Raw genomic sequence first — 13,400 nt, forward strand, 5'->3', positions numbered from 1 at the left:
GCCTCATCAATGTAAATATAAACATGCTGAATTGCAGCGGCATCCAGCTCTAAGGCTCTCTGAAACAGACAAGACAATATGTGACATAGACCTAGAGCAGTCAATATGGTGAGGCACAATACACTGGATTACAGTACTGTAATCTATACAGTGCTGATATGATAGTAAATTCACAATATAGTACTTGCACATATTCATAGCGCTGTTCTTTAACTCTCTCTGAGTTTTTCTCAAATGGCACCTTGTAGACCTGTTTCATCCAGATTCGGTTGCGCTGTAATACACGGTCCAATGTAGACAAGCCCACCTGGTGAATGTTATTGAATATTGTGTTGTCTGCAATTATGTGGTTCTGGATTTCTCATTGTCTAATGGTATTGTTTGCCACCACCATGTTTACAATAGCGGTCTCCTGTTCTGGTGTGAACAGCCGGTGTCTTCCACCATGGCCTGGCCGTCTCTCAGTTCTGCAGAAGAACCACAAATATGATATGATTGGTTACAGTAAGCTAAAATAATCTATTTTCTTTCAATATGAAATTATATTACTGTAACATTGGCCAACAATCACTGAGTAATATAGGCCTACTGATATTTCGGACTGCAGAATACTACAGTATACATACATAAAGAGCATAATGTAGATGGTAGGTAACTTACCGATTGTCATTTCTGAATGTACGGATGATAGATGCAACTGTGTAGCGGCTCAGGTTGGGCTGAACTCTCTGCCCAGCCTCTCTCATAGTCAATCCATGGTTGTGCACATGGTCAACCAATGTGGCCCTGATCTCATCTGAGACAGCTGTCCTTCCTCGTCCTCCTCTTACTCTCACTCCTTCACCTCCAGCTCTTTCTTCACCATTGACATCCATTTTCCTCCAGAACAGGAGAGCTCATCTGTGGCCTTTTCTAGTGCTAAAGCTCTGATTTCTAAGTGAACCATTCAGCAACTAGTGTTTACACCTGTGAGGAGTGGGTGTTGCCAATTGGTGTATAGAGCTTGGCATTGTGATTGGCGTTGCTTTCCAAAGGGACGAAAGAGATTTTAATTTTGAATGTTGTGCCTAATATAGAGAACTGTCTGTAGTGTTTTGCAAAAAGTGTGATATAGAATTGAAAAATGAGTGTAAAGCTGGAATTGTGCTTGCAATTTTGGAGACTTGGTTTAGGGATTTGGTACATGAGTTTCAGGTTTCTGTGATTGCGTTTCAAGTTCCAATTTTAGTGTGTAAACAATTGGGAAAAACTGTAACTTGCCATTTCCAAAAAGTTTAGCGGGGATGCTGCTTTGCGATCTATTGCCTAGGACAGGGCTCTCCAACCCTGTATGTGGAGAGCTACCAGGTTTTCATTAAATAAGCTATAGGCAATACTTTTTATTAGACATTTAGACCTAATTAAACTGATGCATTTGGCAATGTTCAACTTCAATTCACTGGCACTATAAGAATATCTTAGCCATAATCATTGATAGCCTAATATATACTTCATTATAAACTGGGTGGTTCGAGCCCTGAATGATGATTGGCTGACAGCCGGGGTATATCAGACCGTATACCACGGGTATGACAAAACATGTATTTTTACTGCTCTAATTACGTTGGTAACCAGTTTATAATAGCAATAAGGCACCTCGGGTGTTTGTGATATATGGCCAATATACCACGGCTAAGGGCTGTGTCCAGGCATTGCGTCGTGCATAAGAACAGCCCTTAGTCGTGGTATATTGGCCATATACCACATCTCCTCGGGCCTTATTGCATATACTTTTGGTGAATTTACGAGGCATTGCTAGATACAGATTACCAAAATATAGCCTAAGTGCACGGTTCCGACCTACTCTCTACCTGCTCTCTCTCCCTCTCCTGGTCCTCTTTCTCTTTGCTATGAAAAACGCTAAATATGTGTTTGGTCTTCGGTCTGTTGCGAGTAGAATAGCTCAGCCTACTCATTGATAGCCCCTACTTTAGTGAACTTGCATGAGACATTGTATGCAAAGAAATAGCGAAATACAGCATTGCGTTAGCCTATAGCCTACATCTTTTGATTATCGATGCACGATTCGGACTTTCTCCCTGGTGGCCGACATGCCTGCCTATGCCTGGCTGTGACCCCTCCGTCTCTCGCTAGGTCGCTCTTTCGTTGCTGTGAAAGATGCGAAAGTGTGTTCACGAAGTAGACTACGGAAAATAGTTTCCTCCGTTGCAACAATACTGAATGTTAGGAGTCGATTCCAGCATGACACCCAGAAATGGGAGTCGACGAATCGATTCATTTGAGTCGACTCCCCACTACTAGGTACAGTGTCCAGATGCATAATTCGAACAAAAACAATTAGCAAGCTAGCTACCCATGCCAGCTACCCATGCCAAAAAGAGTAGCTTCAAGGACCCTAATGGACCAATCTCCTTCATTTATGTGGTAAAGTTTTCAGTCTTATTTGTTGTGCGTATCTACTACGGATGATAATAACCATGGATAAGATTGGATTGTTTATTTTGGTGCTCTACTAGTATCAGGGAAACGCATGTCAGCACAATGCATAGTATCTGCAGTGTTCTAGATCAATATTCTATTCTCCCCTAGATGTATTCATTAAAATACTTTGGCCCTTGTTTAGCCAGGATATCTCATGGACTAAAAATCTATTTGTAAGAGTGTGTGGAAATGGATTGTCTCTCAGGATCGTTTACGTGTAGTCACTACGTCTCAGGACCTGTCCTTAAGAGTGTGGATGTGGAAAACTGACAGAGACAAAGGGCTCAGCCTGGAAAGTCGATACTACTTACTGGGAGCCTCTCACTCCATGTCCAGGTACAGAAGACATTTCCATCCATCAAGGAAACAAATAAGATAGTACTTAAATACAGAGACAGAATGTACTGTAGTGATGAACTGATGTACATTTCATGTCGTGTGTTTACAAAGCATTCATAATGTGGTCTGTGATTACTGAAGCATTTTGGCATCAGTGGAAGCAGTGGATATGAAGGATGTCCTTGAAGGATGTCCTGAAGGCCTACTCTTTCAACTCCCGTGCAACACTCCTCCCTGTGGGAGGACTTCACAGGTTCTACAGCAGTTCGCACCAGTCACTGAAATGTCTACATATTTACGAGCAGTGGTGTAAAGTACTTAAGTAATACTTAAAAGTATTTTTACTTAAGTAGTTTTTGTACCTGTACCTTACTATTTATATTTTTGACAACTTTTACTTCACTACATTCCAAAAGATTGATTTCCAAGATGGCGAGGCAGTCAGACGTCTTTGTCTTTGTCCTGTCGTGTCCCTTGTATATATCATTTTATATATTTTTCTTCGCATATCTTTAAATATTTTCCTAAACCTCAACTTCTAAATACTCTCCTGCAACCCGCCTCACCCAATGTGGCGTGGATCTGTTTTTTTTTCTCTAAAGTATTTATATTTACTTAGGATCTGGAATCCCTCAATTGAAGCTAGCCAGCTAACTAGCTACCAGCTATCAGTCAGCAAACCACTGCTAGCGGTCATCAGCTAACCTTTAGCTTGGAAAGAAATCGCCTACTAACTGCTAGCTTGTTAGCCCCGCCCTGCTAACTGTCTGAATCGCCGTGTCCCCAGCCAGCCCAACGACTCACTGGACCCATATGATCACTTGGCAACACATGCCTCTCTCTAATATCAATATGCCCCATCCATTACTGTCCTGGTTAGTGGTTACTGTCTTATTTCACTGTAGAGCCTCTAGCCCTGCTCAATATGCCTTAACCAACCATGTTGTTCCACCTCCTACATATGCGATGACATCACCTTTTTAAACGTTTAAACGTCACCTGTTTAAACGTCTCTAGAGACTATATCTCTCTCATCATTACTCAATGCCTAGGTTTACCTCCAATGTACTCACATCCTACCTTTGTCTGTACACTATTCCTTGAATCTATGCTATCGTGCCCAGAAACCTGCTCCTTTTACTCTCTGTTCTGAATGTGCTTGACGGCCAGTTCGTATAGCCTTTAGCCATACCCTTATCCTACTTCTCTGTTCCTCTGGTGATATAGAGGTTAATCCAGGTCCTGCAGTGCCTAGCTCCACTCCCACTCCCCAGGTGCTCTCATTTGTTGACTTCTGTAACCTTAAAAGCCTTGGTTTCATGCATGTTAACATTAGAAGCCTACTCCCTAAGTTTATTTTACTCACTGCTTTAGCACACTCTGCCAACCCAGATGTCTGAATCCTGGCTTAAGAAAACCACCAAAAACCCTGAAATCTCCATCCCTAACGATAACATTTTCCTCCAAGATAGAACTGCCAAAGGGGGCGGTGTTGCAATCTACTGCAAAGATAGCCTGCAGAGTTCTGTCTTACTATCCAGGTCTGTACCAAAACAATTCGAGCTTCTACTTCTAAAAATGCACCTTTCCAGAAACAAGTCTCTCACCGTTGCCGCTTGCTATAGACCATCATCTGCCCCCAGCTGTGCCCTCCACACCATATGTGAATTGATTGCCCCCCATCTATCTTCTGAGCTCGTGCTACTAGGTGACCTAAACTGGGACATGATTAACACCCCGGCCATCCTACAATCTAAGCTTGATGCCCTTAATCTCACACAAATTATCAATGAACCTACCAGGTACAACCCCAAATCCGTAAACACGGGCACCCTCATAGATATCATCTAACTAACTCGCCCTCCAAATACACCTCTGCTGTTTTCAATCAAGATCTCAGCGATCACTGCCTCATTGCCTGCATCCGTAATGGGTCTGCGATCAAACGACCACCCCTCATCATTGTCAAACGCTCCCTGAAACACTTCAGCGAGCAGGCCTTTCTAATCGACCTGGCCCGGGTATCCTGGAAGGATATTGACCTCATCCCGTCAGTAGAGGATGCCTGGTTATTTTTTTTAAATGCCTTCCTCACCATCTTAAATAAGCATGCCCCATTCAAGAAATTTAGAACCAGGAACAGATATAGCCCATGGTTCTCTCCAGACCTGACTGCCCTTAACCAACACCAAAACATCCTGTGGCGTTCTGCATTAGCATCGAATAGCCCCCGTGATATGCAACTTTCAGGGAAGTTAGAAACCAATATACACAGGCAGTTAGAAAAGCCAAGGCTAGCTTTTTCAAGCAGAAATTTGCTTCCTGCAACACGAACGCCAAAAAGTTCTGGGACATTGTAAAGTCCATGGAGAATAAGAGCACCTCCTTCCAGCACCTCCTTTAACTTGCTCCTTTGCACCTCAGTATCTCTACTTGCACATTCATCTTCTGCACATTCTACCATTCCAGTGTTTAATTGCTATATTGTAATTACTTCGCCACCATGGCCTATTTATTGCCTTACCTCTCTTATCCTACCTCATTTGCACATGCTGTATATATTTCTTCTACTGTATTATTGATTGTATGTTTGTTTTTACTCCATGTGTAACTCTGTTGTTGTATGTGTCGAACTGCTTTGCTTCATCTTGGCCAGGTCGCAGTTGCAAATGAGAACTTGTTCTCAACTAGCCTACCTGGTTAAATAAAGGTGAAATAAATAAAAACTTCCGACTTCAACTGTATCTTTACTTTTACTCAAGTATGAAAATTGGGTCTTTTTTCCACCACTGTTTACGAGTAGTTTAATCACTGCTATTGTGCCTGCTTTATAAACCATTTGTTTATGCAATTGACATTGTAATCAATAACTAATGCAGATTAATATTGCCATTATGTTAAGCCTGCCCATGCACGAATGAATGGGAAAACCATTGCAGTTTACCGTGCCATGATACTTTATTTTTGTGTAATACCACATTTCTGTACAGGGATGGTGATAATCACTGAGCTGGCTTTATGTGGAGATGAAGTGTGTTGTGTTGGATGTTACATGTTCAATATAACTACAAGTCTTTAAGGCATATACTGTAACAAATACTCCACCTTGATCTGCTTAACAAAACCAAACTGACACTAATTTTAAACTCTGAAATAAACTGCATTTCTTTGGGTCTGCATTGTAACTGTACAATATTGAGGTAAACAAGTCATATATTATATACAATACACTTAAAGTACAATATGTGATGACAAAATAACAAAAACTGTGGATTCAAAACAACCCAAACTGCGCAGGAAGGCACAACATACAGTGGCAAGAAAAAGTATGTGAACCCTTTGGAATTATCTGGATTTCTGCATAAATTGGTCATAAAATTAGATCTGATCGCCATCAAAGTCACAAAAACAGACAAACACAGTCTGCTTAAACTAATAACACACAAATTATATTGAATACATCATTTAAACATTCACAGTCTAGGTTGGAAAAAGTATGTGAACCCCTAGGCTAATGACTCCTCCAAAAGCTATTTGGAGTCAGGAGTCCAATCAATGAGACGAGATTGGAGATGTTGGTTAGAGCTGCCTTGCCATATAAAAACACTTCCAAATTTGAGTTTGCTACTCACAAGAAGCATTGCCTGATGTGAACCATGCCTCGAACAAAAGAGATCTCAGAAGACCTAAGATTAAGAATTGTTGACTTGCATAAAGCTGAAAAAGGTTACAAAAGATCTCTAAAAGCCTTGATGTTCATCAGTCCACGGTAAGACAAATTGTCTGTAAATGGAGAAAGTTCAGCACTGTTGCTACTTTCCCTATGAGTGGCCATCCTGCAGAGATGACTGCAAGAGCACAGTGCAGAATGCTCAATGAGGTTAAGAAGAATCCTAGAGTGTCAGCTAAAGACTTACAAAAATCTCTGGAACATGCTAACATCTCTGTTGACGAGTCTACAATACGTAAAACACTAAACAAGAATGGTGTTCATGGGAGGACACCACGGAAGAAGCCACTGCTGTCCAAAAAAAACATTGCTGCACATCTGAAGTTCGCAAAAGAGCATCTGGATGTTCCACAGCGCTACTGGCAAAATATTCTGTGGACAGATGAAACTAAAGTTGAGTTGTTTGGAAGGAACACACAACACTATGTGTGGAGAGAAAAAAGGCACAGCACACCAACATCAAAACCTCATCCCAACTGTAAAGTATGGTGAAAGGAGCATCATGGTTTGGAGCTGCTTTGCTGCGTCAGGGCCTGGACAGCTTGCTATCATTGACGGAAAAATTAATTCCCAAGTTTAGCAAGACATTTTGCAGGAGAATGTAAGGCTATCTGTCCGCCAATTGAAGCTCAACAGAAGTTGGGTGATGCAACAGGACAACGACGTAAAACACAGAAGTAAATCAACAACAGAATGACTTCAACAGAAGAAAATACGCCTTCTGGGATGGCCCAGTCAGAGTCCTGACCTCAACCCGATTGAGATGCTGTGGCATGACCTCAAGAGAGCAGTTCACACCAGACATCCCAAGAATATTGCTGAACTGAAACAGTTTTGTAAAGAGGAATGGTTCAAAATTCTCCTCCTGACCGCTGTGCAGGTCTGATCCTCAACTACAGAAAACATTTGCTTGAGGTTATGCTGCCAACGGAGGGTCAACCAGTTATTAAATCCAAGGGTTCACATACTTTTCCCACCCTGCACTGCGAATGTTTACATGGTGTGTGTTCAATAAAGACATGAAAACATATAATTGTTTGTGTGTCATTAGTTTAAGCAGAATGTGTTTGTCTATTGTTGTGACCTAGATGAAGATCAGATCAAATTTTATGACCAATTGATGCAGAAGTCCAGGTAATTCCAAAGGGTTCACATACTTTTTCTTGCCACTGTATATGGCTGTTTAATATATAACAAGTCTCTACATAGGGACAGTCTGGAACAGAATCCAGCAGGGCTATGGGGTCAGCATAATGGGGCCAGGAGGCATAAATGGTACCTCATCCTCCTCTATGGCTATAAACCTCATGTCATGTAGGACCAGCCTGAGGATCTCTGTCATGGCCGGATACACCGCTGAGCATTGTCCCATCTGTGAAGAGTCAAAACAGCTGTTTATACCGCTTTAAACTACTGTTGTTAAAAGGGAGAACGCTACATCATCTAGTATTCTACCTTGGTGAAAGCCTTGATGGTGCGCTCCAGGAAAGCAGCCTCCACCTCTTCTGGTATTGTGAGAACATGAGCCATACAGTCCAGAATGCACATCAACATCTCCCTGGGAGCCTGGAGGGGATGTGGTCAAATAGAATACAGCTTTATTGTTGAACGAAAATGTGTCTTGTGTCTTTCCGAACACCCCCAGAAACTGTGGGCCTTTTGTGGGGAGCAATTATGGGGGGTTTAAGTGCCTTGCTCAAGGGCACAAGGTAGGAGATGGTACATGGGATCAGAGACCAACAGCCTTCCAACTGCAGGTTTGGTTCAATTCCCATTTTTGTGTTGCCTGGCCCGGGGCTTTCGGCTGCTCTAACCTCTAGGCAACTGCTGTACCCAAATGAATAGGTTAACTGAACAGAAGTAGTCAGTAGATTCACACAGTATTTAGCAAGTCCAAGTTTTCTGTGGTAGATCTATCATGTACAGTAGGATTGGGCCCAGAGTGAGAAGCCCTGATGTGGCCTACAATAAGTGCTGCTGACCTGGTCCAGTGGTTTGAAGACAGCCTCTGGGTTTGCAGGGTCACTGTCGTTAAGGTCCAGTTTCTGTACATCTCTGACGGAGATGACTGGCTCCTTCAGCTGCTCCAGCCAGGTCCACATCAGCCCAGAGAGCACAAACGGGTCCTTCTCCAATGTACACAGCCTCTCCCACGCCCCTCCCATGTTTAACCCGGACTGCAAACAGATACAAAATAGACAATCATTGCTGCCCAAGCACACAAAAGGCCTACTGGAGTTAACCTAATGGCACTGCAATATCAAAAAGGAAAATCAAACCTATATGAATTTCCTTTATGTACAAATGTAGTTGTCAGATAAGGGTCAGGTAAACATGAGTTGTCAATTGTGCTATGTTACTCTATAAGTACCATTACACATCTAATAATATTTCAGTATATAGAAATATAGGTGTATTGTATGGACAGTATTTTAAAAAAACGATGCGATTAAATATAGAGTTCCTACCTGCCAGGCGTGGAGTCTCTCCCTGTGTTCCTCCTCTCCATCCAGCTCCAGATCCACAGCCAGGGCCTGGGCCACCAGCACCCGCCTGGCCTCCTTGGACAGCTCTGTCTGGATGGTGATGAAGGGCACCTCTGACTCCTCTATCTGAAACACCTGGGACACATTCTCATTTTTCTCTAACATCTCCCTCTGCTTCTTCCTCCACCTAAACAACATGCTGCCAAACGTTTTCTGCTTAGGGTGGCACTCAGACTCGCTGCTCTGGCAGGCTTTCTGCCTCTTCTTTAGGAGTGGGGATCCCTCCGCCAGGCTCTTCTGCTCCCAGAGGGACCCATGGGGGAAGGATCCATTTTGGGAGCTGTACGTGGTGGTGACAGGGCTGACCGTGGCCAGGGTTCTATGCAGGGAGTTCAGGGAGGGAGAACAGGCCACAGGCACGTTGCTAGCGGGCAGAAAGTTGGAGAGAGGTTGGGTCAGCAGGTGGAGTGCAGAGCCTAGCCTCTGCACGTCCGACTCGCTGTAGCTCAGGCTCTTGCGGTGGTAGAAGAGGGCCGGTTCGTTGGCGTGTCGATGTTTCGTTGGGGGTCCCGGTAAGCGGGGCCGGTCCCCCATGCTGCCTCCCCCGAAGCTACCCTTGGTGAAGCCAAAGTCGTAGTAGCGCTCAAACTCCATCTCCTCCTCGGCGGTCATGTCATTGACGTCCAGCATGTCCTCCTCGATAACCTGACGGTGCTCAGCGATGTCCAGCAGCAGCTTGCAGATCACATGGATGATCTTGGGCAGGTGCCTGAGCTCCCGTCGCTCATAGCCGTGCAGCATGTGTCTCTGGCGGGTCAGGAACTGGGACAGGGTGACTGGGTTCGTCCTGGGCTCAGCGCAGGAGAAAATACTCCTGATGGGGACCAGGAACTGGGCAAACTCCCGCACGCAATACAGCTGACCTCTGGTTTGGATGGAGTTGGGACGTTTAGAACGTACAAACACGATGGCCTGGTCAGCGGTCATCCTGGTGGCGAAGACCAGGTAACACGCTAACAACACACCTGAGAGAAGACACAGGCAAAACCATCAGCGTTAGGGTCAGTCGTGACCACAAAGCATAGTCATTTTGATTACTGTGACTGTCAAACTTTTTTGTCCTATAGTACATTACCTGTTCTTCCCAGACCAGCATGACAGTGGACAGACATTTTCCCCTCCTGCATCGCAAAGGACATGACTTTCACCATGTCCAGGATGGATGTGAGGGAGGCCACCCCGTAGTCATTCCATCCAAAGTTATAGAAATATACTGGAGTATAAGGACAGTCATTATTTTACCATTCTCATGGTAAGTTTGCCTTTGGCTTCTTTAGTTTTCCTCATTGTAGAGAAATAGTCATAAACTTACTATCATTCTCCATGAACACCTCAGGTCGGTAGGAGAATCCACTCTCTGGTTCCAGTGTGTTGGGACCACAGCTGGCGTGTTCCCCTGGTCTCTGCAGGTTTATCACGGTCTTTAGGCCACATCTACACACACACACACACTGAATTAGGAATCTATTATTTTATCTTTACTAGCTTGTTGAACTGATTTATGAGGACAGTAAATCCTGAAATAGTAAATCTATTAAATTACCTTTTAAATTGGTCAATGATGTTGTACTTTTCTATTAATGCAGTAGAGGGCCTGGCCATGGCAAGTAGGTTCTCTGTGACCCTGAAAAGAAAGGCATGCTTCTGCATAAAACGTATGGGTATAATCCACTTACGTTCAACATACACATTTTCATAGAGCCTTTCTGATTCCTACCAGGAGGAGTAGAGGCCTTTGATGGCCTGCTCGTCCTCGCTCCAGCGGTCAGGGTCCTCATACTTGCAGTTCAGACCTCCACAACCTATGGAGCACTGTGTGGCTCCAGGTATGACATGACGTATCACCTCCCCGACCAACGTGTAATTCGCCCGAGGGGTTCTGACTGGGAGACACAGGGAGGATTGGGGGTTTTATAGGAGAGATGAGGGGTGATATCAAGGGTGGTGGGATGGTGGTGTTTGTAGAATATCGTCCTCTGTCACTTCAACCATCTGATCGCAGCAGTTTCCGCTCAGAATTATATTTTATGTTGTAGTCTGCTTGTGGAGACATGTTGGAAAGAACTGATACATTCAATGGACTACCATACAGGTAAATCATACACTACATTGTTTCTTCTTTCTGAATCCAACTGCAGAATCAACATCTGTGATTGGATTAGCACATTGTAAATAAGTAGTGTCAAGCTTAACTATGAGGTGTTCACAATGTAAAGAAGTAGTATCAAGCTTAAGTATGAGGTGTTCAGCCATTTACAGCTAGCTAATCTGTCTGGCACACTCCACCAGACGTAACCGAATTACTGTAAAAATAGCAACACAAAAACCTATTTCAACTCTTCATACATACTGAACAATTTGTTTTATTAACAGTATATATTATCCTCTATGATATAGTATAGGCATACCTGACTCCATGAAGCGGTAGGGGACTCCACTGCTCGTCTGAGGGTGGAGTACTAGAGGACGGAATACTCAGGCAGACATCCACTGCCATGGCAGTGCCTTGGCATGCGCGCACACACGCACACGCACACACACACACACACACACACACACAGTCTAAGATAAAAACCTAAACACATTAACAGTAACAGCAACCTCAAAATAGTAAAATAAAGTATCCTCAGCACTTACACCTGTAGCAACAAGGATGTGGAGCTAGTGATCGTCAGCATCTTCAGACATCAACCTAAAACGACTCCACATGCCCACGTTGGACCACAGACAGTAGTCTGCTCAGATGCTTTAAATCTAAGCTTTAGTAGTCCTGCACCACCACGGGTCTTCAGTTAAACAGCCTGGATTATCTCTGGAAATTAGGGTTTGGCAACGACACCATCCACTGCATTCGTTATGCTCATCTCTGGACTGGCAGTGCCATGTATCTCACCAGGAACAGGTATTTTGATCCATGGGAATACAGCATCCTGGGCTGCCTCCGTTGAGAGGAGTCAGAGAAAGGAGGAACATCAGAGGTGTAGGTTGAACCGTGGCATGGCTCTGGACGTTAAGACACCTCCCTGGACGCTCCTCTTCTCTCCTCCTTAGTCATGTACTGTACCTCCCTCAGGAGGAAGAGCAGCAGGTCTATTCCTGACTCCTGGATTAACCCACTAATCTCATTACTGTACAAATAGGTTCAACAGGCAAAAGCCCGTGGCCAATCCACCTCACAATAGAGCAAAAATGACTGGTCATCTCTGACAATGATTTGAACTCCCTTCAGTTCATAACCACACTGAGATAACACTTGTTAGTCGGATCAATCATCCAGAGATATCATGTGATCAGAAATCAATACATCCAATGTATAGTATGTTTACACCAAAATATTAACTGTACTCTCATTGAGTCATTCAGTGTGCTATGCTGCACTGTATATCAATCCTACACACAAAGAAAATCCTATGGTACATTTGTTGGTTGATGGGATTAACAACCAAAGTGAAGCAACTGTCATTGACTGTGATATCCAGGTTCAGACACTGTAGAGAAGATTGAGTCGATCCTATTCAGGTAAGGGGCAGGACCTGAATGAAATAGGAAGCACAGTGTCAAGTTCGATCATGATTTGTTTACCTGAGGTACTTGAAAGCTGATTATGGATCCGTCTAAGGGAAAGATACGACACTGACGCATCTCAGGCCATTCTGCAACAATGAATGGTAATTGGGAAGGGAAAGTGTCCTTGAGGTCCCTCTGGTAAGATAGAACCTTCTGCTAGGGTAGAACATGTTGCTTACAATGGCTTTCACAACAGATGAATGTGTGACATGGTAAGGATGATAAATTGATTAGCGGATTGACAGTCCTGCACTTAACTGATTGTGTTGTTCATGAAGGATTTAAGGTTACTGTAATCTCTTGTATTATCTGATTAGCTTAGTACTTCAGTCTAGTTGAATCCTCTGAGGACACAATGCACCTTTAATTTGGTAACACTTTAGATACATTTTTATTGTGTAGTTACATTGTAATGACTCTAGTAACATTGTATTACTGTGCTGTTACATTGTGAAATTATATTGTGTGGTTGCATCCACAGTGGAACAAAGACTCTCCATATGTAAATTGTGACTAAATTCTACTCCTTTTCTGCTTAATTGTACTCTTTTCTACAGATATCTAATTGTGTAGGAGTCTTACATAAGAGAGGGTGATACATGGCCTCTGGATGAGAGGATATCGTTGAGAAGATTAGCCTGGCCTGATGAATGAGATCATAGTGTGGGACAGCTGTCCAGGCAGGCCTAACCAGGGACAGACACAACTAAATTAACGTCTAGAAACAACCTCTAGTC

The 13,400-nt window shown here is 43.5% G+C and overlaps 1 protein-coding gene across 1 annotated transcript; it reads right to left on the minus strand.

Annotated features, from left to right (window-relative positions):
• Positions 1-7,706: 7,706 nt before the first annotated feature.
• LOC120061337 (protein tyrosine phosphatase domain-containing protein 1-like) lies at positions 7,707-12,697 on the minus strand. The gene is made up of 9 exons (XM_039011085.1): positions 11,505-12,697; positions 10,814-10,979; positions 10,640-10,720; positions 10,409-10,530; positions 10,172-10,309; positions 9,019-10,061; positions 8,533-8,727; positions 8,006-8,116; positions 7,707-7,922 (listed from the first exon to the last, which is right to left on the minus strand). Exons 1-9 carry the CDS (start codon positions 11,512-11,514, stop codon positions 7,788-7,790), a joined length of 2,001 nt encoding a protein of 666 aa, XP_038867013.1. The 5' UTR covers positions 11,515-12,697; the 3' UTR covers positions 7,707-7,787.
• Positions 12,698-13,400: the final 703 nt, after the last annotated feature.

The sequence above is a fragment of the Salvelinus namaycush genome, chromosome 16 (assembly GCF_016432855.1).
Source record: "Salvelinus namaycush isolate Seneca chromosome 16, SaNama_1.0, whole genome shotgun sequence".
Lineage (NCBI taxonomy): Eukaryota > Metazoa > Chordata > Actinopteri > Salmoniformes > Salmonidae > Salvelinus > Salvelinus namaycush.

What these genes read in the sequence shown, in the direction of transcription:
- LOC120061337 (XM_039011085.1), bottom strand. An exon ending in GGTGTTCATGGAGAATGATA is followed by an intron (nt 10,310 to 10,408) that starts GTAAGTTTATGA and finishes CTTATACTCCAG; the next exon opens with TATATTTCTATAACTTTGGA. An exon ending in AGAGACTCCACGCCTGGCAG is followed by an intron (nt 8,728 to 9,018) that starts GTAGGAACTCTA and finishes ATCTGTTTGCAG; the next exon opens with TCCGGGTTAAACATGGGAGG.